The sequence below is a fragment of the Lampetra fluviatilis genome, chromosome 14 (assembly GCF_964198595.1).
Source record: "Lampetra fluviatilis chromosome 14, kcLamFluv1.1, whole genome shotgun sequence".
Classification (NCBI taxonomy): Eukaryota; Metazoa; Chordata; class Hyperoartia; order Petromyzontiformes; family Petromyzontidae; genus Lampetra; species Lampetra fluviatilis.
In genome coordinates, this window is record NC_136288.1 from 1,307,246 (window position 1) to 1,335,240 (window position 27,995).

General features: G+C 46.8%; 1 protein-coding gene across 1 annotated transcript; it reads right to left on the bottom strand.

The window, feature by feature from the left end:
• On the bottom strand, positions 1–27,950 carry LOC144935770 (collagen alpha-1(XXI) chain-like). The gene is made up of 8 exons (XM_078862511.1): positions 27,863–27,950; positions 21,666–22,226; positions 17,295–17,460; positions 4,066–4,291; positions 1,745–1,918; positions 1,549–1,621; positions 481–531; positions 1–77 (listed from the first exon to the last, which is right to left on the bottom strand). Exons 1-8 carry the CDS (start codon positions 27,948–27,950, stop codon positions 1–3), a joined length of 1,416 nt encoding a protein of 471 aa, XP_078718637.1.
• Positions 27,951–27,995: the final 45 nt, after the last annotated feature.

Below are 27,995 nucleotides of genomic sequence, written 5' to 3' on the forward strand. Positions count from 1 at the left end.
TCAGGGGCAGCAGAGGAAATTATCGACCTGCCACTGATCAAAGATTGACTGTGGGCTTCGACAGAAAGCCTTGGTCACTGGAGCAGAGAGTGCATGGAGGGGAGGAGAGTGAGATAAGAGGACAGAGGGGGTAGGTGCAGAGGCCAGTCCATAGAAGATCTTGAAGACATTGAGTTCAATGTAACAAATTGATCCCAGGATTGGATTGTAGTTGAGAACTCTTCTTCTTTTGTAGGCTTTCTCAGCTGTGCTTTATAACGGTTGTGCCTTCGAGAAAATCTATTTAGTCCAGTTTGTGAATACGTTACGGAGCGAAGCGTCGGATAGCATGCCAGACAATGCACGGCACAACCCAAAGAAATCCACTAGAGCTCCTCCGCGATTTACAATAAGCGTGCAGCAATCCATAGCATCCCTAGATAACTTTCACAATTCATGCTTCTTTTTTTGTTACGTAAAAACTTTTTAACGTTGTCTCACGTGCACAGGCAATCACCTTGAAGCCTCGCATGCCATACGGACCAGGACTCCCTGCCGGACATTGACACGGTTCAGGAAGTGTTCCCACCAATGCCTGGATTTCCTTGCACTGTCGTGGAGATAGGGTTCAGGTCACTGACTGCTGGCACACATTCACGTATTGCTTTTCTGATCACATTAAGAAGTAAAACAAAACAACAGCCATCACCAAACCCACACTGACCAGCGTGGTTGAAGTATGATAAACAAAACCCAAATGACTGACACAGAAATGGATTTACAAAGGTTGTTATTATATTTGTGTACACAACAATCTGATATGCTGTTTGCATGAAAGTTAAATGATCACATTTTTACCATATTATTCCAGGAGTCACGTTCACAATGGTAGCTGCAAATTCCTCACGCATCAGCCTATTGTGGGAAATGTGGCTGGTTTCGATTCAACAAGGTCACACTTCACTGCATGGCTCTATCTGCAGTTAATGCACAGTTAATTTGGGTTATGTGGAGTGACAATGAAGGATAACACTATACAATCAACACGGGGATAAATCCAATTCGCTTAGAAAGTCGATGTCATTTCATTATTTTCTACAGAGGTTTGAAGCTGCCATTTTGTTGCCATTCCTTTATAAAGAGAATACAAGTTTGTTGAAAATGTAATTGAATAATAAAACGTGAGTTGGAGTTTCATAATAACCCCACCTTCGGTAAAAATGCGGCAAAAATATAAATCGGTACAAGTAATGAAAAGAGCTCACCCGTTCATCTTTCTGTGTGAGGGAGAAAGAAAACAAACACAAACATGCTGTGTTTGTTATTTTGTTGAAATACCATCTAAAAAAAGCATAAGGTACAAGAAAAACCCATGGATGTAAGCTTTGTTTATGCAATGTTGCACAACCTGAGCCAACTTGAACCTGCATCACCTGTATTTTAAAGTTGACATTTTGAAAGCCACAAACATATGTAAAAATATAAACTTTTAATGATTGCTGCTTACATCATGCAAATTTAAAGTGCCAAGGGAATTATAAATTCAATACAAAATAATACTCACAACACCTCCAATCTCACAAGCGGTTTCTCTTTTGCTTTGTCCAGGGTCGCAATATATTCTTATTTTCTGGATTACAACCTAGATTAAAAATATTTCATAAAGAACCTTGTAAATTTATGATCACAGAGAAATTTGGCAACAACATTCACCGTTTTTTTCAAATCTTATGAGTTGTAAATGATGCTTTGCTGCGTGACTCACCGGCGCTGTCGCTTCCTGCTGTGAATATTTAGCAATTTGGGTTTTTCCGTTGATAAAAATTGAAATTATATTATCCAAAATTTTATAGTCCACTTCTTCATCATCGATTACCAAAGTTGCAGATGTTTCTGTCACAACAATTCTAAGTTGATGCCACTTCTCATCGAACAATTTCTGGAAAGAAATAAAACCCCAAAATGCAATTGGAATTAAGTACGGTACGTATACACGAAACACATTAAGCTATTCTAAATACATTAGTTTTAAAAAAGTGTGGTGAAGTATGGTCAAATAACCTCTTCAAGCAGAGGTTTGACAACAGGGCTGTACATGTAGAGTACACACAGAAGCCTCCAGTTGCATTGTCAGAGCTTTTCTAAATTGGAAGGTCATATATTTACAATGTCAACTTGAGAATATTCGTCATGGATTAACCCAACATAAATAAAGTGTATGTATTGTGTTTAACGCCCCCAACACTTTGGAGTGCCTTTACTTTACAACTACGGTTCCACCTTAAAGCACGACTCGGGCAATAAAAACCAGAGTTCCATAACTTAAATGGCTCCAATTGTATCAATCCTGCACTGAATCACACAACTACTAAAAGTACTGCACTTGCTGTAATACTAATCTTTTTAACTACAAAGATCTGGAACTATTGTTGGTGTGGAGGCTGATTTATTACAGCAGCAAATGGTAAATAACTTCAATCAATTAGGTGGGATAGTTTTTCATCCGAAGCACGCTGTAAATTCTAGCATTTGCCAAACTCAATTTCTTCAGGTTTGCATTATTTGTCCATCAGCATTCACATGCAAGACACAGCAACGAGATGTCTGACAATCACTTGATGACGCTGGTTTTAACTACTGGCGAACCGTCGTACCAAATTATTAAATGATACCGTAGTGGTGGTGCATCGTGTACAGCTCGTCGAGATGACCATCAACAGGCTAAAAATGACTGCATCACCGACATGTGAGAGCCGGGGTACTATGTGACCGCTGGGGGTAGCACCATGAGGTTCAAATGTTGCTGATCGCTGTCCAGCACACGGTTGTTCGTGTGGCAACTGTATTGGTTGGGTGTGTCAGGTGGGGGAGGGTTTACAGCACACATTTTGATTTACGTGATTTGCCCCACAAACAAATTATGCATAACCACTTTCTTTCAAATCATGATTGAAAACAAACCACAGTGTGGACACAGCAATGGTGACTGGAGTTTGGAAAGTGCTGCTGCAAACGCAAATCGTGCGTTTGCGCCTTGATTAATACTGGCGAAACCCTATTACCCACAACTCCCGTTTCCCATGTTTCATGAACAGCAGTGGGGATGTGTGGGTACGTCCACCTCGTCCAAGACGTCTGGATCAGCGTGGAAGAGTAGACCAAATACCCTCGAGAGACGCACTCTAGAGCTCCCTCTAGTGGAGGCCCCTCTGCTAGCAGTAGTACGAGCAGGCAAGCAATAGTTTATTATCCTCAACCTTATCCGAATCGATTCGAATTTTACGTGTAAAGAGCACCTTCACTCAAGGCGCTTAATCAGGAAATTACGCACTGTGGTTGACAGGGGCATGCTACAAGAATTGAGGAATGAGTAGCCGCGATAGACTGGTACTTGGGGATCACGAAAAGGTAGGGGAGGGACGGGAAGGAGTGGAGGGGCGAGGGGAGAGGGAAGAGGAAGACAATGAATGGCCAGGTCACTTTTGAAAAAAGAGGCTATTTAGCTCAGAGGGCCTTACCTGGTAAAAAGAGAGGAACGGATGGAGGTTAAGGCAGGGCACTGCTTCATCTACAGGGCAAGTTTATTCTAGTGGAGGGGTTCGGGGAGCAGTGCCGGATTATCCTAGTCGCAAAAGTAGCTACATATGTAGTAGCTACGGGCCCCACACTTTCAAGGGCCCCGTGCTAAATGCTTTCAAGCTATCAATTCCTGTTCAGCGACTCTGCACTTGCTCTATTACTATCGTACTATACTGCCTTCAACTTTTATGAACGACTGGGTGTTTAAGGTTAGCAATTTGTCGTATTATCTGGCTGTATAGCAAATAAAAAATACAATTACTTTACTATGCAAGTTAAACATTTGTTGTAATATTTACGTATTTTTTTTAATTTAGGGCCCCTTCATAACATATCCTACAAACCCCGCACTACTTTAATCCGGCACTGGCGGCGAGAGAGAAGGACGGATAATATAATAATCTATTTTTAATTTGACCAGGTAAGGCCCACTGATCTACATGGCTCTTAGCTCAAATATGACGGGATCGGCATCGTTCGTCCCCCGCATCGCCGCGACTCCATCACCTGCACGAGGGGGCCCACGAACTCCACGCTCTGCGCGGTGCGCAGGAGGCTCGTGGCGGCGAAGCGCACCGAGCGGCCCTCGCCGTCCATCGTGACGGCCGCCTGCAGCGCACCGTCGTGCGCCACGATGCGCCACAGGTCCCAGCGGCGCCGCGCCACGTCGCGGGGCATGCGGAACGTCGCCACGAAGACGTAGGACGGCGGCAGCCCCTCAGGAAACACCCCCCTGCACGCGCGGCGTTGTGGAGGGGGGGACGTCCTCACAATGAGGGTCTTCGCGGTGGCAAGGAGATGTGAATGATGATAGAGGGGGGGTTTATTGGGTTAGATCGCGTAAAATATATAAATGTGTCGTTAAACCCACCACCACCTGACACAGCCAATAAGTAAGGTTTGTAAAGTAAACAGAAGGTGCCATTTCGTTACTAGTGTAGGGCTGTTACAGAGAGCCCGTTATGCATGGCAGCCTATGGTAAACAAGCACAGTGGGCGGGGCTACGTCAGTGCACGGGCAGGTGCCCTCTACGACGTCCGCGCTTCGGACGTTACGATCCCCCGGGGCCCCACCCCTCAGGGAGGGGGGTGTATAAAAGGGGAATGTATCGGGAGGCTCGGGAGTGATGTTTAGCTAAAGAAGAGGAGGAGGAAGACGTCTGAGATAGAGCCCTGGACTCCCCCTGGTACGCCGTCCTTATCAGGACCGCGCAGGCTCGAGCCAGTGGCGTGGTACCAGAGCCAGAGCCAATGCTGGTCTGGACTCTGGGTACCGGGCCCGACTGACCAGTGTCGGGCCAAGATAGCCTCCCCTAGCCCATTAGTGGAGGACTCAGAGGCAGGCTAAGGTTAGCCTAGAGGTGTGTCCTCAGATAGACGGGTGAGGGGGCCGATACCCCCTCAATTGTGTATGTCACAAAGTTGGTATTCAAATAAACAAGTGTGCCTCCAACTCCGGTGTCAACGAGTCGTAAGCGTTACTACATCTGGCGTCAGAAGTGAAACAAAGTACGAACATGGATACACGCCGGACGACTCGAGTCGGAGTACCAGGGGCGGAGGACACCGCTGCAGTTGGAGGGCCCGAGATGGCTGAAGATGCCATCGAGCAGCCGGGGCTGGGTGCATCCACGCCACAGCAGCTGGAGGAAGGGGAGCCGTCGACGGAGGGGCTGAGGCAGGCGCACGCGAAGCTGGCCGAGCTGCTGTACGCCGCAGCCGCCATGCTCGACAACATCACGCGGCTGGGGGCTGCGGGACCGCCACGAGGCGACAGCAGCCAACGACCACAGCGCCTTCCCGCCATTTCAACGGAGCAACATTTTGAAACTCCCGCCATCGCCGCAGCTGCTGTTGAGGGCGTGGCCGCTCTAAGCATCGCGTCCAACGGCGGGAGTACAGTGCCTGCCGCGTCACCACGGGTGCGACCGGCGATGCCATCGCTGCTTCGGGCCGACGCTGAGTCGAGTGAGGGAGACGAGGGAGCGCGATCGTCCTCTGCAGCCGCTGCCTTACATCAGCGACTGCCGCCGCTCAAAGAATTTGTGGGCGAGGAGGGCGACTGGGGCGGCTTCCAGCGGCGCTTCCTCGCTCACCAGGAGATGGCACAGTGGACAGACGCCGAGGCTCTCCGAGCACTGCCAGCACTCCTCGACAGCGACGCCCTCGCCACACTAACATCGGCAACGAAGGAGAGGCGTTCCACGCTGCGGAAGGCGATGCAAGTGCTGTCCGCTGTGTATGGGCCACCATCGGACTGTCGTCAACTCTTTTACGATCGCCAGCGGGGGACGAAGGAGTCGCCCCTGGCGTACCGTACAAGCCTCCTGGCGCTGGCAAAGGAAGCCTTTCCACGAATGGACGACGAGGGGATCGACGCCATGGTGACAGAAAAGATACTTTTGCTGGCGGACGACTTAGACATCGTCATTGTCGCACAGGACGATGCAGAAATGTGCTCCCTCCAAGTGGCCCGTCTCCTCCACGCAAACCTGTCCTCTCAACGACGGAAGGCCAGCAAGGCGGCGAGCGGGCGCGCCGTCGCTGCGGCCACCCTCCCGGCGGAAGAGGTTTGCGCCATCAACCATCGACGGCAGCACGGAGCGGGAGCGCGGGAGGACCGGGCCGGTTCAAGCCGTCTACAACGTCCATCGTCGCCACCAGCGCTTCCACGCTGTTATAACTGCGGCATCCGGGGCCACGTCGCCTCGGGGTGCCGCTCTCCTCGGCAGCGCGGGACGACACCTCAACGGGACGCCGGCCCTCGTCACAAGCTCCACCATCATAATCCGGCGAGTCGCGGCACCCCTCATGTTTGGCCCACGCACACGCCCGTCACACACTCGAACACCGCAGCGAAGGGGGGGCAAATATCGCGTACCATGGCACCAACACGCACCGCTCTGGGTACTCACATTGAACCCAGCCAGTGGTCCGTGTTGGCCCATCGGGTTGTAGCCGCGTCATCGGGGTCGTCGGCCGTTGTGGGTCACATCGATGGGGTCGAGGTGCGCATCCTGGTCGATACAGGGGCATCGGCGACCATTATTTCGGAGTTGATTTATAACATTCTCCCTGCCCAGAGCCGTCCTTTGATGCCTGTTAATGTACCATTCTTTGCTGCTAACGGGGGTTCACTTGGCATCATCGGACAAATTCGAGCCCAGATTTGTGTCGGGGATATTAAATTATCTGGGCCGATTTTTGTTTCCTCCTCGCTGGCGGTTCCGTGCCTGCTGGGGACGGATTTCCTGGCCAAAATGCCGATTAGGATATTAATCGACCAGGGATGCATTGAGCTCCCATCGGGCCGGCGCATTGCGTTTCTGCCATCCCCCGCTACGAGCCGGACGGCGTTCGCGACGGTGCCGGCGTTCGTAGATAGAACGGTGCGCGTTCCTCCGGGGGCGCAAATGTTAATTCCTTTGAAACTTCGGCGGCCCTTCGCTAAGGGCATTGGGGCTCAAGGGGTTCTGCTGGGACCGTCTAGGGCCGGGGTCAGTGGACCTAATTTACTCCCGGCCCAGACCATAGTGAGAGGGGAAGGAGAACCCTTCATCGCGGTCCTCAATGTGGGCTCGCAGACGGTGGTGGTCCCACAGGGGACCGTGCTTGCTCACGCAACGCCGGTGCCCTGTGAGGAACCCGTCGCGAGTCATGTCGGCGCTGTCCCTGCACCGCGACCACATTCGGACAGCGATGAAGGGTGGCTCGAGGCGCTTTGCGCGGGATCGACGGACCTGTCAAATTTAGAGCGCCAACGTCTTAAGACACTACTGAGGGAATTTTCCGACGTTTTCAGTCGGGATAAATACGATTTGGGCTGCACTCATCTGCTGCGTCACCATATTGATACGGGTGACAGCGCGCCAATACGCCAGAATCCTTTTCGGTTGAGTCCCGCCGAAAAGGACCATGTCAAATCGGCTGTTGATGACATGCTAGCCGCCGACATCATTTCTCCCTCCAACAGCCCTTGGGGAGCGCCGATCGTCCTGGTTAAGAAGCAGGACGGTTCGTTGCGGTTTTGCGTTGACTTTCGGCGCCTTAATAAAATTACGGTTGCCGACGCATACCCGCTCCCACGGATGGACGAATCGCTTGACGCCTTGGCGGGAGCGCGATTCTTCTCCACATTGGACTTACTTTCGGGATTCTGGCAGCTTCCTCTGGACGATGATTCAAAGCCTAAAACTGCTTTCCGTACTCCGCACGGCCTGTTTCAATTCAACCGGTTGCCGATGGGCTTACACTCAGCGCCGGCAACTTTCCAGCGGTTGATGGAATTGGTTTTGGCTGGATTGCAATGGGAATCGTGCCTGATTTATTTGGATGACGTCATTGTCTTTGGCAAAACTTTTGAGGAACATCTCCAGAGGTTGCGGGCAGTTTTCCTAAAGATGCGGGCTGCTAATTTGAAATTTAAGCCCCAAAAATGCCATTTGTTACGCGAGTCGGTGCGTTATTTGGGGCACATCGTGGGGCGCTCAGGTATTTCTACCGATCCCGCCAAAACGCAGTGTGTTAGCTCCTGGCCGACTCCCACCTCAGTGGGAGAGGTTAGGAGTTTTATTGGGTTTGCGTCGTATTATAGACGCTTCGTCGCTAATTTTGCGACTATCGCCAAACCCCTACATGCTTTGACATCTAAAGGGGTTCGGTTCTGCTGGGGTCAGGAGGAGGAAGCTGCTTTTTGCTCCCTTCGGGACGCTTTGGTAAACGCTCCTCCCCTGATTTACCCTGATTTTTCGAAACCGTTCTTGCTCGACACCGATGCGAGCAACACGGGTATTGGGGGTGTGCTCTCCCAGGTGGTTGACGGCGTGGAACGTGTGGTTGCGTACGGCAGTCGGGTGTTGTCTCCAGCGGAGCAACGGTATTGTGTCACCCGTAGGGAACTGTTGGCAATTGTCCATTTCGTCCAACAGTATCGCCCATATCTGTACGGTCGGCATTTCACCGTCCGCACAGATCATGCGGCACTGCAGTACGCCCTGAGGGTTCAACAGCCATCGGGACAATTGTCCCGATGGTTGGAGGTCCTCCAGGATTACGATTTCCAAACCACATACCGTAAGGGCATTCGCCACACCAACGCGGACGCTCTGTCACGCTTGCCAACCACCTCCGAGTGTGCATGCCTCCTGGGGTCTGGACGTTGCAGGCCTCCAGGGGACACATCGGTACCTGTCTTGGCGGCCGCCAACGACGACGATGCAATGGTTCCTAATTCGATCGAACAACAGGGCAAAGATTCCCTGTTGGGGTTGCCCGTCATTGAATGGGGGCGCCTCCAGATGGAGGATGTCTCCCTCCTCGGGTGGCGACGTCGCGTTGGCGGTGCGGCGGGGGGAAAAAGAGGTGCTTCCGACGCATGGGAAATGTGCCAAGGTCTGCTAATGCATTGGGACGGGAAGTCACGTCGACATCGGCTGGTTGTCCCTACTGGGTTGCGGGGTAGGGTGGTATGGGCCGCTCATGAGCGCCTCCTACACCTGGGGACCCAAAAGACTCTCGCCTTGCTGCAACTTGATTTTTACTGGCCTGGCATGACGAGGGATGTTGGGGATTTGTTGGGATCGTGCCCTCAATGTGCACAACGCAAACCGCCGGCACGGGAGTCTAACCCGCCCTTGCAATCGATCAAAGTGTCCAGGATAAACGAGCTGGTCGCTCTGGACATTTTGGGACCATTCCCCGCCACCCCCAGAGGGAATAGATATTTGTTGACGGGTGTCGAGTATTTTACACGCTGGCCTATGGCCTGGCCTCTGGCCAACCAGTCAGCAGCAGCCATCGTGGAGGCCTTTGTTCAGGGTTATGTCCTGGACAAAGGTGCTCCGGAGAGGCTGCTGACCGACCAGGGCAGAAATTTTTCCGGTAAACTACTCAGACAAGTCTGCGATCTCCTGGGCACAAAGAAAATTCGGACCTCCCCATATCACCCACAAACTGACGGGATGGTCGAACGTTTGCATCGCACCATCTCGTCCATGTTATCACAACAAGTTTCGGACTCGCAAACGGATTGGGACCTACAAATTCAGGGGGTCTTGGCGGCGTACCGGATGGCACCCCATGCGGCTACGGGGTTTTCTCCCTTTTACCTCATGTACGGCCGAGAACCAGACCCGCCTGTTCGTGCCCAGTTGCGGATCCCTGTGCCGCAGGGAAAAACTAATCTGGCTGACCACGTTAAATTTAATCTGGACAAATTGACTGAGGCACGGGATGCTGCAATGCAAAACTCTGACCTCCGTCAGAAGGCAAATGAGCGCCTCAGATTGAGTCGAGCGCACATGCTGCAGTGGAAGCCGGGGGACAAGGCATGGTTGCACTGCCCCCAGGTGCCACTGGCAACCTCCTCTAAACTGGTGCGGCCGTGGCGGGGCCCTGTGGAAGTGGTGGAGGTGTTACGTCCGCAGTGTGTGCGCATCAAGTGGGGGAAGCGGCGATGGTTCGTGCACCCCTCCAGATTAAAACCCTTCGCTGCGGTACACAACCCCACTTCACACGCGCGTGGCCAAACATGTGGGGGGTCGGCCGACTTGCTGGGTCCGTCTCCGTCGCTCTCACCTAATGCCTTGCCGGCTGTGCCACCTTCAGGAGCATCAGGAGTGACGGGCTCACGCCCGATCACCCCTCCTGCGGATGCCGAGGGTCACGCGGAGTCAGAGGAATGCTCACCTCAAGACGGACAGTCGCCACCTGATGGTCCGCCACGCGGGGTTACCCCGTGTGAGGGGCCCGCTGCAAGGACGCGCGCTAAAATGCGCAAACTGTTGTGAGGCCGGAAAATGTGTACATAGCTGTTGTGTTTATTGGGTGTTGTGTGGATGGTGTGTTTCCCGCTCCTCGGATGTACATATGTTGGGTTCACCGTTTGTTGTGTGTGCGGGGTGGGTTCCCTGCTGGTTGTATATAAGCTGTTTTTTTACGGAATTCGTATTTATTCGGGGGGGTGCGACGGGTTGTTTCTCATCTTGTTGTTGTGTCTTGTTCTGGTTCCTGTTATGGTTCAAAAAATAGTGAGGCACACGTGAGGGGGTGAAGGCACCTTTATTGTCAAATTTTTGTATGTTGGCAGCCGGGACGGCTGCATGCTATGTGGGGGGGAGTGATGTAGGGCTGTTACAGAGAGCCCGTTATGCATGGCAGCCTATGGTAAACAAGCACAGTGGGCGGGGCTACGTCAGTGCACGGGCAGGTGCCCTCTACGACGTCCGCGCTTCGGACGTTACGATCCCCCGGGGCCCCACCCCTCAGGGAGGGGGGTGTATAAAATGGGAATGTATCGGGAGGCTCGGGAGTGATGTTTAGCTAAAGAAGAGGAGGAGGAAGACGTCTGAGATAGAGCCCTGGACTCCCCCTGGTACGCCGTCCTTATCAGGACCGCGCAGGCTCGAGCCAGTGGCGTGGTACCAGAGCCAGAGCCAATGCTGGTCTGGACTCTGGGTACCGGGCCCGACTGACCAGTGTCGGGCCAAGATATCCTCCCCTAGCCCATTAGTGGAGGACTCAGAGGCAGGCTAAGGTTAGCCTAGAGGTGTGTCCTCAGATAGACGGGTGAGGGGGCCGATACCCCCTCAATTGTGTATGTCACAAAGTTGGTATTCAAATAAACAAGTGTGCCTCCAACTCCGGTGTCAACGAGTCGTAAGCGTTACTACACTAGTACAGCACATCGGTGTGTTGGAGAGCAAATCCCCAACATTAACAATTACTTAAATCCACAACATTTACAATTACTCAGATTTGATTTGAAGCTTTCGTGACTGCAGGAATTACTCTTTGGTTATTTCGGTAAAGTCACGTAGAAAGAAAATAAGTTAAATAATAGAATACGACGTTTCGATTGCAACACAAACAGTCGTCATCAGGGATAACTAAATTTGTTGTCTCTTTCTGCTTGTGTGTCTGTCCGTGTGTCTCTGTGTTGTCTCTCTCTCTCTCTCTGCTTGTGTGTCTGTCTTTGTGTCTCCATGTCTGTGTTTGTCTCTCTCAAATTTAGTTCTACCTGATGACGACTGCTTGTGTTGCAATTGAAACATCGTATTCTATTATTTAATTTATTTTCTTTCTACGTGACTTTACCGAAATAACCAAAGAGTAATTACTCAAATCCACAACATTTACAATTACTCAGATTCTAAATGTTGTGGAATTTCTCACTAACACTCCGGTGTGCTGTACTGGTATAATGAATTATCATGTTCTGTTTACGTGACGAACCCTTGTGGCAGGTTTAACGACACATTTATATTCACACGATCTAACACAAAAACCTATATTATGGATGATATTAGTCGCGAAAGCCTACGTGTTAAACTGAGACGTCAACTCCCTTGCCTTGGTATGCAGGAGAGTTAGTGGGTCCGATTCTGACCCTGACGCCTGCTGTATATTTAGAGTTTGCCTGTCTCTTTCTCTCCCCGTGGTCGCGTGGATTTTTCTCCGGATCTTCCAGTTTTCCATCCACATTTAGAACAAACAATGACGCGTTTGGAGTATTTGGCTGCTATAAACTTCCACGTGATACACCACTTTGTTGAGCTGTCACTTGTGGCCAGGCCTTTCCCGGTAAAAAAAAAAATAACTTTAAGTAGTTTAGTTTAGTCATCATCGTCACCATCGTTAGGATCATTATCATCGTAACCACCAAGCTTGCCCGGAGAGGCTTTGTATCGGGATGTTTCCAATACAAAGCGTCAGACTCATCGTTTTATGATTGGAACACCATTGCCATCATAAACATGCACGTGTAATTATTTAACGTTGAGGAAAATAGGCATTGCATGCTCATAACTTTTTTCCCTGCCTAAATCAAGTAGAGCTCATTGATTCTAGATTTGAAGCTTTCGTGACTGCAAGGAATCATATTCTTAGGTTTCTTCGGTAAAGTCACGTAGGTAAAACATCAAAATTAATGAAAATAAAATAAAATAAAACAAAAGTCACGACGTTTCGGAGGCAACACAAGTCTCCGTCATCAGGTGGGACCGTCACAGCCAGATTAGCTGCATCAAGTGAGGCAATGATTCAAGATGTAATCCCTTATAAGCAAGTTGGAGGGGGGAGGAGAGGGGGAGCTCATCAGAATGTGGTAGCCAATGAATGGAACGTATCGGGAGGGAGGGGGGCGGGAGGGGGAGGGGGGGGCGGGGCCAAAAAAATGGACGACGGCTTGGACGCGGTTGCTGCACACGCCAACACAATGGACAGAGAGGGGGAGGGGAGGTCTGATACACATGATAGAACAAAGGAACGAAAATGCCCATGTTTATACCAATGCTGGCTGAACAATGAAGAGAGTACTGTTAAAAAATAACTGGGGATGTTAACACTCGGTAAAGTAAAGTAAAATAGTGCCTGTCAGATAAGATGGTCCAAAAAAGTGTAATTAAGTCTTTTTTGCGTGGTTGATAACATCTTTCCAATGATTACTAAGTTTGTACCCATCATCACGGTTGAAATTATGTCTGTGTTTGTATATTTGTATGGCTTCGTGTACAAACCTTTGATGGTAGCCGGGAGGTTTGCAGAGAACCTTGGTCTCGGAAAAGACAATTTCATGAGAGCCCACCGAGTTGTAGCAATGATCGGCAACGGCAGAAGAATCAGTTCTGCCGTGTTTCAGATCTGACTTGTGCTCGCGGACACGATCAGAAACATGACGTTTCGTTTCTCCAATGTAGCAATCACCACAAATGCAACTCAATTTGTAGACTCCAGGATACTGTAAGTCAGGAACAACATCCTTCACAGATGGAATCAGATCACGGATTTTATGCACTGTACTGAATCGGACTTGGATCTTATGTTTGTTTAGAATTTTGGAGATCTTTTTGGTCACGCCTGCTATGTATGGTAACGTGATGGTTTTGGTCGGAGTTTCATGTGGCTGTTTCTGTGTGGTGGGAGAGACAGCTTGGCGGAAGTACGGTCAGAGTATCCGTTCATCCTGAGGGCCAGATGTACATGTCTTAATTCACCGGTCAGGTGGTGTTTGTCAGAAATGCCATGGGCTCTGTGGTATAGCGTTTTGATGAGAGAATTCTTTTGAAATGGGTGGTGGTGGGAATCCGGTTTCAAGTAGGAATCTGTGTGGGTGGCTTTCCTGTAGACAGAATGTCCCAAGGATCCGTCAGGCCTCCTCTCAAACAGAATATCCAAGAATGGTAGTTTACCGTCTTTCTCCACTTCCATGGTGAATCTGATGGATGGGTGTCTAGAATTGATGTGGTCCAAGAACTGGTTCAATGCTGAGAGGCCATGTGGCCAGATGACGAAAGTGTCATCCACATACCTCTTCCACAGGGAAGGACGCAGGGTGGATGTCTGGATGGCGTCTGATTCAAACTTTTCCATGAACATGTTGGCTATAACTGGTAACAAAGGGGAGCCCATAGGGGTACCCTCATTCTGTTTGTAGAAGGTGCCATTCCAGGTAAAATAGGTGTTGGTGAGGCAATGCCTAACCAGCGCAGGTGCATCAGAATTCAATCCATGTTGGACTAAGTCCTCAATTATTGTTAGGGTGTCCGGTACTGGGACTTTGGTAAACAAAGATACTACATCAAAGCTGACGAGGATGTCATCAGGAGATAGTACCATGTCCTTAACCATAGAGACTAATTGGGTTGAGTTGAGTACTGCCGAAGAGGTCTTGCCTGTGAAAGGGAGCAGAGTATCTGATAGAAAACGAGCTAGTTTGTACGTAGGAGAGTTTATCGTCGACACAATGGGTCGTAGCGGGGTGCCTTCCTTATGGATTTTGGGAAGACCATAGAGTCTGGGAGGTCTTGCCGCCTCTGAGGGCATAGGACACATCCATGTGGATGTAGCAAGAGCTGAAATAGCTATTATTCTTAAGAATGCTAAGAAACCCACTAGTAACATCAGCAAAAACGAACGCTCTGAACTCGCGGACCTAAAAAAGAGAGATGATATAGTAATCCTCTCGGCAGGCAAGGGCAATGCCACGGTCATCATGGATAAAGATTCATACAACAACAAAATCCTGGACCTTCTTAATGATGGGAGTTACTCCAAAATTAAAAACGATCCCACTAAAAGCCTAACGACGAAAACCAACAGTATCATCACGAGTTCGACTTCCCTAATCGAACCAAGCAAACGTCCCTTTCTAAAACCATCGGCGGCAAGACCTCCCAGACTCTATGGTCTTCCCAAAATCCATAAGGAAGGCACCCCGCTATGACCCATTGTGTCGACGATAAACTCTCCTACGTACAAACTAGCCCGTTTTATATCAGATACTCTGCTCCCTTTCACAGGCAAGACCTCTTCGGCAGTACTCAACTCAACCCAATTAGTATCTATGGTTAAGGACATGGTACTATCTCCTGATGACATCCTCGTCAGCTTTGATGTAGTATCTTTGTTTACCAAAGTCCCAGTACCGGACACCCTAACAATAATTGAGGACTTAGTCCAACATGGATTGAATTCTGATGCACCTGCGCTGGTTAGGCATTGCCTCACCAACACCTATTTTACCTGGAATGGCACCTTCTACAAACAGAATGAGGGTACCCCTATGGGCTCCCCTTTGTCACCAGTTATAGCCAACATGTTCATGGAAAAGTTTGAATCAGACGCCATCCAGACATCCACCCTGCGTCCTTCCCTGTGGAAGAGGTATGTGGATGACACTTTCGTCATCTGGCCGCATGGCCTCCCAGCATTGAACCACTTCTTGGACCACATCAATTCTAGACACCCATCCATCAGATTCACCATGGAAGTGGAGAAAGACGGTAAACTACCATTCTTGGATATTCTGTTTGAGAGGAGGCCTGACGGATCCTTGGGACATTCTGTCTACAGGAAAGCCACCCACACAGATTCCTACTTGAAACCGGATTCCCACCACCACCCATCTCAAAAGAATTCTCTCATCAAAACGCTATACCACAGAGCCCATGGCATTTCTGACAAACACCACCTGACCGGTGAATTAAGACATGTACATCGGGCCCTCAGGATGAACGGATACTCTGACCGTACTATCCGCCAAGCTGTCTCTCCCACCACACAGAAACAGCCACATGAAACTCCGACCAAAACCATCATGTTACCATACATAGCAGGCGTGACCAAAAATATCTCCAAAATTCTAAACAAACATAAGATCCAAGTCCGATTCAGTACAGTGCATAAAATCCGTGATCTGATTCCATCTGTGAAGGATGTTGTTCCTGACTTACAGTATCCTGGAGTCTACAAATTGAGTTGCATTTGTGGTGATTGCTACATTGGAGAAACGAAACGTCATGTTTCTGATCGTGTCCGCGAGCACAAGTCAGATCTGAAACACGGCAGAACTGATTCTTCTGCCGTTGCCGATCATTGCTACAACTCGGTGGGCTCTCATGAAATTGTCTTTTCCGAGACCAAGGTTCTCTGCAAACCTCCCGGCTACCATCAAAGGTTTGTACACGAAGCCATACAAATATACAAACACAGACATAATTTCAACCGTGATGATGGGTACAAACTTAGTAATCATTGGAAAGATGTTATCAACCACGCAAAAAAGACTTAATTACACTTTTTTGGACCATCTTATCTGACAGGCACTATTTTACTTTACTTTACCGAGTGTTAACATCCCCAGTTATTTTTTAACAGTACTCTCTTCATTGTTCAGCCAGCATTGGTATAAACATGGGCATTTTCGTTCCTTTGTTCTATCATGTGTATCAGACCTCCACTCCCCCTCTCTGTCCATTGTGTTGGCGTGTGCAGCAACCGCGTCCAAGCCGTCGTCCATTTTTTTGGCCCCTCCCCCTCCCGCCCCCCTTTCTCCCGATACGTTCCATTCATTGGCTACCACATTCTGATGAGCTCCCCCCCCTCTCCTCCCCCCTCCAACTTGCTTATAAGAGATTACATCTTGAATCATTGCCTCACTTGATGCAGCTAATCTGGCTGTGACGGTCCCACCTGATGACGGAGACTTGTGTTGCCTCCGAAACGTCGTGATTTTTTATTTTATTTTCATTAATTTTGATGTTTTACCTACGTGACTTTACCGAAAAAACCTAAGTATATAGAGCTCATTGATTTTTTTAATAATTCATTTTAGTGGAGCATTGAGCGTAACTCCTTGGTACGAGTGGGATACCTTCAGGGGCCCTGGCTTCCTCCCACCTGTCTTACACTCAATCATGGCATTGGCTAAACATTACAATGCTGGATCTTCCTGAATAAGTCCTGCGAGACTCGATGAGGATAGCCTGGATATTGGGCATTATTACTATTACTATCATCATCAAATATTTTTATTAACGTTATCACCACTCTATCAACATCAATACATTTACTGTCTTGAGCATGTAAATGATATCGCATTAACCCTTTCCTGTTGTGATGACGTACGCGATGACCAACGTGTACACCATCAGTTTTTCTTTCGATTTTGTTCCGATGAAGTATGTGTACGTCATCGGAACGGAACCGGAATAAAAACTTAAATAAAATAACTTTATCGGTACCGCGGCTCCCACAAGGCAATGCGGGAGAGTGTGTGGTACAGTTTAGCACCAGCTATCACAGTGCGGTCGTGTCGCTACAGTTCTCTGCGGTGAGCACAATCTCTGTAAAAACGATGGTGCGATGCTAGGAAAGGGTTAAATTAATTAAAGCAAAAGTAAAATTGCATATAAAAACCGCACAGCGATCGATGTATTCATCTCTTTTGGCCACTTTACTTGGTGCTCTCTGTGATGTCGTCCTGCTGGCTGATGGAGAAGGCAGACTGCGTGGGCAAGGAGCCCAGCACTCGCGCCGTCTTCTTGTGGATCATCATGCCCTCCAGCAGCTCAAAGCCCTTCTCATCGCGGGCTGGCACGGGGATACGCGTCGGGCACACCGTCTCTGCAGCGCAGCGAATTAAAACGTTGCGATGTGGCACGGGCGGTGGGTAGGGTGGCAGCATGATTTAAAAAGGCAGGAACGGGTAATTGGTAGCGTGCTTATGGGGTGGAGGGAGGGGGGTGATTGTGTACAAGGTGGCATCCAGAAACTTGCTGTGGCAGGGGATCGAGTTGCAGGTTTATACCAGGATACGTGGCTCCACACGTGGCTTGTGATCCTTTTCGCTATTCCATCATCAGGCGGCACAACAACGTTGTGTATGTATGGATGTTGAACTTGGACCATATCATAAAGCAATCCAGTTGTTTCCTTCTACGGAGAAGAAATTAGTCAAAGCTACACGAGCTCTCGCCTGAAGCCCTCTCGCGGTTAGCGGACCTCGACATTAGCATTGGGCTCCTGAACGTATTTCCATCGCACGCAAGAATATAATGTACGTGTGGTGAACTTCTTTCGCACCATACGTAGCCAACCGTGCAAATCAGAAGTGCGAATGAAGGACAATAAACTAAACAGAAAAAGCAGTTCTAAAGAAATGAGTTTTCAATCTAGATTTTAAAAGTTCTGCTCTTCCCGTGACTTTGCCAAGACCATTAAGGGTAATGGATGCTAGTCTGAGTTTTCTTATGATATCATAAAAAATATATACTTCAGTTTCCTGGTATTATTGTTACAAGAAAGAAGTTGTGTTATTGATCGGGAAATAGTTCTATTTATTTAAATAAATGTATTTAAGCAACACTTGTAAAAATGAGAAAGTACATCATGAAGCAAAGTAAATTCAATAATTGCAAAAACATGAATTAATGATCACAATAAAAGCGAGGAACACTTCACCCTATGAATGATTGTTGTTTACTGCCATATAGTTTGTACCTGAACCAGCAATATGTTCAGAGCGTCTTGGTATTTTATAATGCATTAGACTTTGAGATGATTCTCCTGTGTATACATCCTCAAATAAAATACTGCATCTACAAAAAAAAAGCAATGCTTATTTGCTACGTAGAAATATATTAAAAACTACCCTGAGAGATGGTGATGGCTTGGAAGGGAAGGGGGCTTCAGCCAGCAGTGGATTAATTATCGCTGATGATGAGGCTCATGGTGTTAACATGTACTCCATTGGGTCAACAAAACGTCACACCATCTTCCTCTGCAATAGGCTACATTTAATAATAACATGATTAGAATCCTGCCACTTTTAATACTGTCGTTACTACACTGACATATCTAGAGTTAATGTAATATAGTTTCTCGACGAAATTATTTTGCATACCTTGAAGAAACTAGTCTCCTTTTATGAAAACAAACCTTTGAGAAATATGCAATTTATTGGGTGAAATATAGATACTAATAGGTTAATGTAATATACTCTTGACATCTGAAATTGCAGTAGTTTCATTTCCATTTCAGGTTTCCTCCCAAGTTAATATGTTGGCCTGTTTAGATTAGTTATCTAATAATTGCTCGCACAGCTACGCTCCAAAACACCACGTAATAATAGTAATAATAGACATAAAAATACACACTGGCCAGAATGGTGAAGTATGTTCGACAACCCTGATGGCTGAAATGGTTTAGGTAGGTCCTCATCCAGCAGCAGATTAAAAAGGAGCTTTACATTTTATTTATAATAAAAAGTTTTTGATCCCAAGTCTAAACCTATATCGCGAAGCAAATATTTTTACCACATAACTGATGACAACGATCTTCACCACCATCATCAGCTTTTGTCTCTCCACTGCTAGATGAAGGCCTCCCAATGCAGTCCCCCCAACGCTCATCGATGTAAGCAATAGCAATTCCATGAACTAAAATGCATTTTTATATTTACTCAGTATAGGCGTCAGCCCTAAAATGGTTTGCTTAAGCCACTGCTGGTGGATGACGACCCCCTCCATAGGAGGGAATTGTGGCCTATGTCTCCCAAGCTGGCCAGATGTCTTTAGTTTGGAGTGCCCACACTCTGGACTCCAGTGGATGCAACCCACTGAGATCACCTGTGGTGAACCCAGTTGTACTTCTAGGTGGACAGGGTGGGGGGGGGAGAGAATGTCTTGGGCACATCGTTTTCCTCTCAGAGACGTGTTTTGTCCAAACTCTTTTATTGATGACTGCGATGTTGCAGTTTTGCTTATTTTTCTTTCCCCCTAATCCATGTGCTTCTCCTTCTGTCAAGTTTAATGTTTTCAGTGCCATCTGTGCATCCATCTCAGCTTTTTTTGCTGAGTATGGCACTTTATAAATATTATATTGATTTATTGACATGTGGAATCAATGGTGGAAATACCATTTTTTTTGCTGCACAAAATCTTAGCCTATTCATGTGATTGGCCAGTCTCCAAATCTCTGTAATTGAGTTCCCTAAGAGCTTTGCATAACTTTAAGGTTCACGTAACCCAAGACAGACACGTTTTTTTTTGCAAGGGGTGATCCTATTGCACTGACTCGACACGTTAAATAAGACCAAGGCGCTGTTTCAATTCTACAAAGAGAAATAGTTTTGCAGAAAACATTATTCTTCACGTGTGTGCAAATTGAGCATAACCAAAACTCAAATGTAGCCTAGCCCATTCCAAACAAACAGGTGCGCATTTTCACAGAAATAACGACGTAATTGCACTAGAACGCCAACATATTTCAAGGTGCATTGAAATTACACGCCTGCAATGTTCCGCAAGAAAATGTTTAAAACGACTGTATTCGTTGCCCTTGCTTACTGTCCAAAGTATCTCTTAATGCTATTTGGCCGTAGTAGCAGCAACCACAAAGAAAGCAACAGTCGGAGGAGAAGGTGTGGAGGGGGGCGAATTAAACACGCGCGGCAAAACGAGCACTTAACGCGAAACACACCGCATCGCGGGGCTATTTGAGCTGCATCAGCAAAAAGGGCAAGCGGTTCGTGCGGCTTGTGTTATTTTCCCAACGTAGGCTCGACAGAAAAACCAGAAGAGGAGAATTAACAATAAAAAAACGCCCTTCTCAAAGCACAAGATTATTTATGGGGAGTTTTTTTGTTCTCTTCACAGAAAAGATAATGCTGAGAGTGGTGATAAATAAGGGGCCATCAAGACGACGATGAATATCAAAAAAAAATTGGTTTGCACAAATCAACCCCATGAATGCGTCCCTTGAATAATGATGCTTGCGAGCGGTGGCACACATCTCTTACTTCAGGGTGCAGGGGTTGGTGGATCGTGCGGATTTGTGAAATGCCCCCAATCCTCTGGACTGAGCGGTGGCAAGGGGGGATGTCAGCAAAGCAAATGACTGCAACAAACTGATCTGTTATCTCAATTACATTGGGCATTTTTCGCAAGGAATTGGCCAGACATCCTTCGGTGATGCTTCGATCATCTGTGGAGCTTTCCTTGACGAGTAAATTACATTGTTATTTCTGTTGATGATTTTCAAAATGACTGTCATTTACCAAAGCTGATATTGATTGACCACCAATCCCTATGAAATTATTTGCTGCGGTTCAGCACAGTCAGGATTACGGAGTCCCAGGCGACGCTTAGGCGACAACATTTTTTTAAGCGAAGTTACGTTACGTAGATTATTTCGAGGAGTGTTGGCCCAGTGGTTAATGCAGGTCGCGATGAAACCCGGTGCGTCTGAGTTCAAATCTCACCCAGGGCTAACATCAGTGAGGAGCGATATCACAACCGGTCTTGAGCACCCTCCTCCCTTTTACCAACCCACAATGGCGATCTTGGTGAAGTATGGTCAAATGCCATAGTTCTATTGCACCCCCCTGCCTTCCCCTGTCATGTAATGGGGCACAAGTAATTGACTGTAAACCCCCACGTGAAAAATCCAGCTGGGTGACAAAGGGATTGGTGGACAGTGGTGAAGGAGCCGATTTACTTGATTTTAATTGTAAAAATGTAAGGATTCTGATTATGAATACAGACATTTCACTCTTTAAAATAGCGAGTACATTACAAATTTAATGTATCACGTGACGTTAAAATAACTAAGCACGAATGCGAAGAGTTTCATTTTACATGATAGCTGTTGTAAATTATGAATTAATGCAATATTAATATCTTGCAAATTGACACAACTGTGAGTGGATTTTAATGAATCCACCTCAGTAATCCGCCAATGGCCTCCTCTCCTCCACTGCTAACGTGAGCGCACGGCGAGACTGACGCTTCAACCCCCTCTCGCGTCCAGCAAACTGCTCCCGGACTCACCCTCGCAAATCTTCTGCTTCAGCACCTCCTTGATCTTGAAGATGGAGTCGTAGTCTTGCACCGAGAAGACGTAGGTGGAGGGCGGGTGATTGGCGATGTTCCTCAGCTCTTGCTCCTCGGCTGCCGAACCCACGCCGACGGCAAAGAGAGTGATCTTGCTCGCCCGGGCCTCCTGCGCGGGCACCGTGACGTTGTCCTGCGACTTGCCGTCCGTCACGACGATCGCCGTCTTGGCTACGTCGGACCCGCGCCGCGCCGACGAGGCGAACACCTCGTCCATGGCGAACTTGATGGCCTTGCCCGTGTGCGTGTTGCCGCCCAGGTAGCCTATGGAGCGGATCTCCGAGACGACACGATCGGCGGAGGCGCGGTCGCTGAAGGACACCTCCAGCTTTGGCGAGTCGCTGTACTGCACGACGGAGACCTGCGTGTACCTGGGCCCCACCTCGAAGCTGTTGGTGATGTTGACGAGCCAGTCCTTGACCGTGTGGAAGCTGGACACCCCCACGCTCCACGAGCCGTCCAGTATGAAGACGAGGTCGTGAGGAACCGTGCTGCAGCCTGGGGAATAAACAAGGAAAACTCGATTTTGCAAAATCAAATGCGGTCAAAGTTGCGCGTCTTCCAACAATGCGCCAGATGCCCATGAACGGTGCAGGCATTGGCCATCGCATGGATTGAAGTGTGATTTCAAAAGCAATAACCATCTAAGTATACGCTTCAATTACTCTTCATGTACGAACGTCCCTTTACTGATTTTCCAAGTTTGCACCGTGTAATTATGCCATAAGTATAGTCATATGCCATCAATTCTATGCAATTATATATACAGTTTTTATATATATATAACTGGTGATACCAACTTTTATGCTTAGTTCATGTTGAATTAGTTGGTGTACCGTTGGCCTACATATTCATACACGAGTAGATTTGGGTTGAAATGATAAAATGACAGATAAACTCGGTAGCCGACCTTGCGAGGCACAGCTTTACACACAAAACGCCAGCACACCGCCAACATAGCAGACTCGAGATGGACCTAACAACCTTTGGCCATGCGAATTGCAAACTAACTGAAGCAAATTGGAAAATTGGCCACAAGTCAAAGGTGTCAAAAAAAATGAAATGCACGCAAGCATACTTGCCACAACATTTCCGTGCAAACAAATGGTAACCTGATGCTTTAAAAAAAATAAGCATTTGCTAATCAAAGGTTTGGTGTGGGGGTGTGTGGGGGTGTGTGGGGGTGCAAGTTACATTCAGTTTGGTGAGCAGTGGCACAGTGGTTAGGGCACTGCTATATGAACCCAGAAATTTAAATTCGTTTCCCAACCACAGCAAACATCACCAGTGGCGAGTGACAACTGAACTGATTCTGGGCCTCGTCTAGGTCAACTCAGTCTGAAATGATTGTAAAATACCTGCACTGGTTCGGGACATGCCACCCCCTTGAGTGTCGTATCATCCTTAATAGGCCCTCACGAAGAGCGCTTGCCCCGACAGTCTAAAATAACATAAACAGTCTACAGAGGCTACAGAGGCTACATTAGGAATCTGTGTCTTTTGTGGGTACATCAGCGTGACGAGTAAAGAGAAGGTCAATGAAGAGAGGATGGACTGACCTGCCTAATTCCTAAGTTACGTGTGCATTCATGGTAATAGCCAGCCTTTGTGGTCGTGCTGTATAGTTGTGGGGGCTCACGGCTAACACCCAGTGATGATTATCTAACCCGTTCATTGGCCTCCCCTCGGTCGACTCAGCCTAAAATTAGTACCTAGTGCGATGTGTAAACATCAACACTGGGGAGACAAAGACGAACGGGCGTGGTGCTGGCCACCCACCACCTCGTGTGCCGTGCCGGCCTTCAATAGGTGCTCGCTAACAGCACTTGCAACCAACAACCTGTTCAGGCTACACGGGGGGTCTTTGTCTTTGCTGTATAGTTCTAAGGTGCGTTTTTGGGTTGTATCGTATGTTGCGCGGCATGATGTCTGACGTTTCGCTCCATCTGATTGGAGATGCCGGACAAAACGCGGTATAACTCGAACAGAGAGAAACAAACCGGGGCAAGTAATTTACTATTTGGTATTTGTTGTCATTCTTTTTTTTTTAATCTTTGTCTCCATATAACACTCCGCCTCCTATAACCCCTTTGTTACTAAAACTGCTTGAAAGCTAATGTATAAAAAAAAATTACATGAAAAAATTACAATAAGTTTTAACCTTTCTGGCAATAAAACAGGTGTTAAAATGTTCAAACAGCAAATCGAAACCTTTTGCAAGGAATCAAGTTCGCATTAACCACACGCTACTTGTGGTGAACGTGCAAACAAACATGCTCTGATAATAATATTTGCATTGTCTTTGAAGCTGATTGGCCTACACCAGAGACAGCCTTGTCGATGGCCTCGTCTCACTCGTGTCAGACCAGAGAACGCCCAAAGACGGACAGTACAAAGACAATGTCACTATCAGGATATTTGTAGCTCGAGGTGAGCAGCTACAAAATGGGACGTTTTTTGCCAGTAGCAAAGTATGATACTCTTAAGATGTTGGAACATCTTAGCACCTGTTTTATTGCCAGAAAGGGTAAAACCTATTCTTGTTTTTTTCATACTTTGATACTGGCAAAAAAGGTCCTATTTTGTAAAAAAAAATCAAGTTGACATCACTACATGCATACAAATTGGCAGGTTATTAAACTTGCTGCTGATTAAACATGTCATCTGTATTGCAGGGCACTTTTTACTCTGTTATAATTGTTTCCATATGCGGCTTAAAAATTAAGGAAATAACTTCAAAGACGCCAATCTTTAAAACGCTGTGAATGAATTAACTAGAGTATGCAAGATCAACGTGAACACTTTCATTTTTTTCATTGCATCAGTAACTAGTATTATTATCATTATTGAGTACGAAACTAAGAAAAATCCATAAAATTAAAATGAAGATGTCAACATTTGTTATTTTAACTGTGAGGACTAGAAGGACCTCGCAGCTTCTCAAGCTTCAGAGACCTGCCGGCCGGAGTTGTTATTACTGACAAATTGTCATCGTGGTGTCAGCAGGATTGAAAGAGCAATGGTCGCTCTCTCGTGATTGGCAATGATCTCTCTAAGATGGTCTGTAGTGTGGATATTTTGTCAACACACTTGCAGCGTTACAAATACTTTCTGACAATCATTTTAAGGTTCACGGTGCTATCTTTGTAAAAAAAGAAAAACTTGACGAAATACATCTCATGCAGCCTGAGAAACATGCAGAAAGGGCTGACTCGGCTGTTGAGTGAGCCAGTTTTTAAATCGGAAGCTTGTGAGAGTTCAATTCCACGTTGGGGTTGCCTCAGCCGATCATCCCTCCAGAGGTTGGTAAAATAGTTACCACTTTGTGGGTAGTCAACAGTGGTTTTCCTATAGATAGACTCGTTGCACCCCACCATAGGAGCGCAAATTGTCCTCTTTCAACGGCTGACTCACGGAAGAAAGAGCACGGCGTCCCGCAATGCGTCTTTGAGCAAAAAAATAATTGACTTCTTTTTATGTTAACGCGTGGCACAAAAAGTGAAAATACACGTCAAATGTTCAACTCACTCTTTAAAAAAAAATAAGTGCTAAAAAACGAGTAGGGACAGCCCGAGCCAGTGAATAGCTGGTTATCACGTGGAAATTGGCCCATTTGGCCTGCAGAGGTAAGTGACCCATCATTAGCCACCCATCACGTGTCATTTGACCCAAAACAGGCACAATGACATTATAGTGCAGTTCTGGCCATTTGTTATTGCAGTTTACAAAGGGCAAACAAACGACTCATTTGTGGACGAGTCAGTGTATCATTTTAGGCACTTTTGCAATGTAATTTTTCACAGGGGCAATTGGATATCCTGTACCCCTGGTTTTCCATTGCAGAGAGTCGTGGAAACGGTTTTGTTTACACAGAGTACCATGTGTTTTATAGCAGTTTAGGAAGGCCATGCCAATTATATAGCGACTGAATCTCATTTTACACTGATGACGAGAACATTTGAAAGAAAACTATATAGAAAATTAATTAAGCCGTTTTAGCCATCTATTGCCTGGCACTCATAATCGAGTGCTCATGTCTATTCCAATGACTCAAAATAATAACAATTATTTTTAATGGCAATTAATGATGCAATTTCAGATATTGAGGGTGCGATGCTAACCCAGAGAGTGCAATCTTCAGACATGTCAGCTCCCCCTCCATATAGACGCGTTTCCTCTTGTGATTGTTGAAATGGGTTCAATAAAAAAAATCACATGTGGAAACAAATACTTTAGATATTGAATCGGAAATTAAAGAAATCACGATTATCATAAGTATAATCAATGGGCTTGATTAAAGTTAAAATAAATAGTTCACAATTACTCTGTGGTACTGTAACGCATTGAAGATAACGAGCAGTTATACTGATAAAACCTAATTATGAATCTTAAAAAAAATGCAGGATCATGAGAAGGGCTTCATCCAGCAAGGGATAAACATGGCTGAAATCATTATAAATATAATGAGCACATTTATTTTGCCAGCTCCAGATTTCAGAGACAATGTCACAAGTCCCGAGGCCTGTGGCGATGCTCGAGTGTGCAGGCGCCGGTGGATTTCGATCCCAGTCCCAAAGGCCACGCGAAACAACGACGATTGTCAAGCATTTATTGAACGCTTTGTGAGATGGGGTGGGATCAAATATCATCCGGCAGAGCGTTCCAGGCCGATGGAGAGGCGGCTCCAGACGCACTGCCAGCCATGAGGGTTCTGGTCGGCGGGAGTTACGAGCAGGGATTTGGTGGCTGATCGCAGACGTGCGATTAGGTACATTTATATGTATGTATGTTTGTTGAACTTCTTTCACACCATATGTAGCCAACCGTGCTAATCGGAGGTGTGGGGAAATCGCAGATTTCTACAACTACGGAAAAAAAAACAAGCACGCATGAACGAGAACCGACTTGCATGGATTTTTGCTTTTATTTAGTCTCGCTCGACGAAACAGCACCAAGAGGAATAAAAAATGCACTCTATTCGTGTGAGCCTCAGATTAGCAACAACTCATTAGCTTGAACTTGACTCTAAACAAAGTTTCAAAGTATATTTTAACAACTGTGTTTTTCATTGTTTAAAGGACACATTAGCACTTTACCCAGCTCACATTGTTTTGGCAAAAGATGTTTCATTGGGAAATAAACTATCCCAATTATAAAAGATGTGAATAATGTGACATGCGCTAAGAACTTATTTGTAGTCGTGGATAAAATTACTGACACTTACGTAAAAGGAAAAAATACCTTGTGGCAGAGGGATTCTATTATTAAGTAGTATTCCCAGTTGGCCTTTCTGTTGACAAATTAACTAGTGGTCGCTTTTTTTCATGCGCATGAAAAGCTAAATAATGATTAATCCATGCAAGGTCGCTTCAAACAAATTTATGTTCAAAACTGCACGGACCCTTACTGAAGCAGTGCATAGATTATTGGCAACTTTGTCTCAAAGTCAAAGTTGACAGTTCTTTTTCCCATTCAGGGAATTGTACGTGAATATTTTATGGCTTACGCAGTGGTTTAGTCTCATCAGTAACCAATGCCAGCCAGAGCTCATTTAAAATACCACAATTAAGTGTCCTATTGACAAAATTATAATAAAAACATTGAGCTTATATGCACAAGTGCCGATAGCTAATGAACATCAGCTGGCCTACATCAAACACACAACAGGTGGTTAAGGCTATATAATTGAGAGAGTACGTGTGGCTGTTCAATTAAGTTTCTGAATAAGCTCCCAGCATGTGGATAAAATCGACTGCCATAGTTCCAAACAACATGCAGTAAAACAGAAAAAAACGCACATTAGAGAGCTTTACAGCACAAGCATAGACACCTATTTAAATGTGGGACTTCATTTCTCAATTAATATTCTCTGGGACGCTGAACGGATGGTTTGGGCGTAGGGATTATTGGCATAAGGCACTACCACTAGGGTACAATGTACAAGTATCCATAATAATCCTACATTATTGTAATCGATATTACTATAATCCTATAACCAGGTTTATAAGTATCATGAGAACACAATCATGCAAAATGAACGTGGTGTGCTAAAATAATTCCCGGAACAGCGTCGTAGTAAGCGTGTAGCTGCTCCCACAGTGGCCCTGCTTATTTGCAAATAAAGCTCCGTTTACCTGCACGCTGCTCCTCCGAGGTGGACTCATTCGACAGAGCAGCACCAAACGTCAGAAAGAGCAGGAGGCACGTGCGAGCCCACTCCATGTCGCCCGAACTTCAAACGGCTGCGCACATCCCATTCATTCGAAT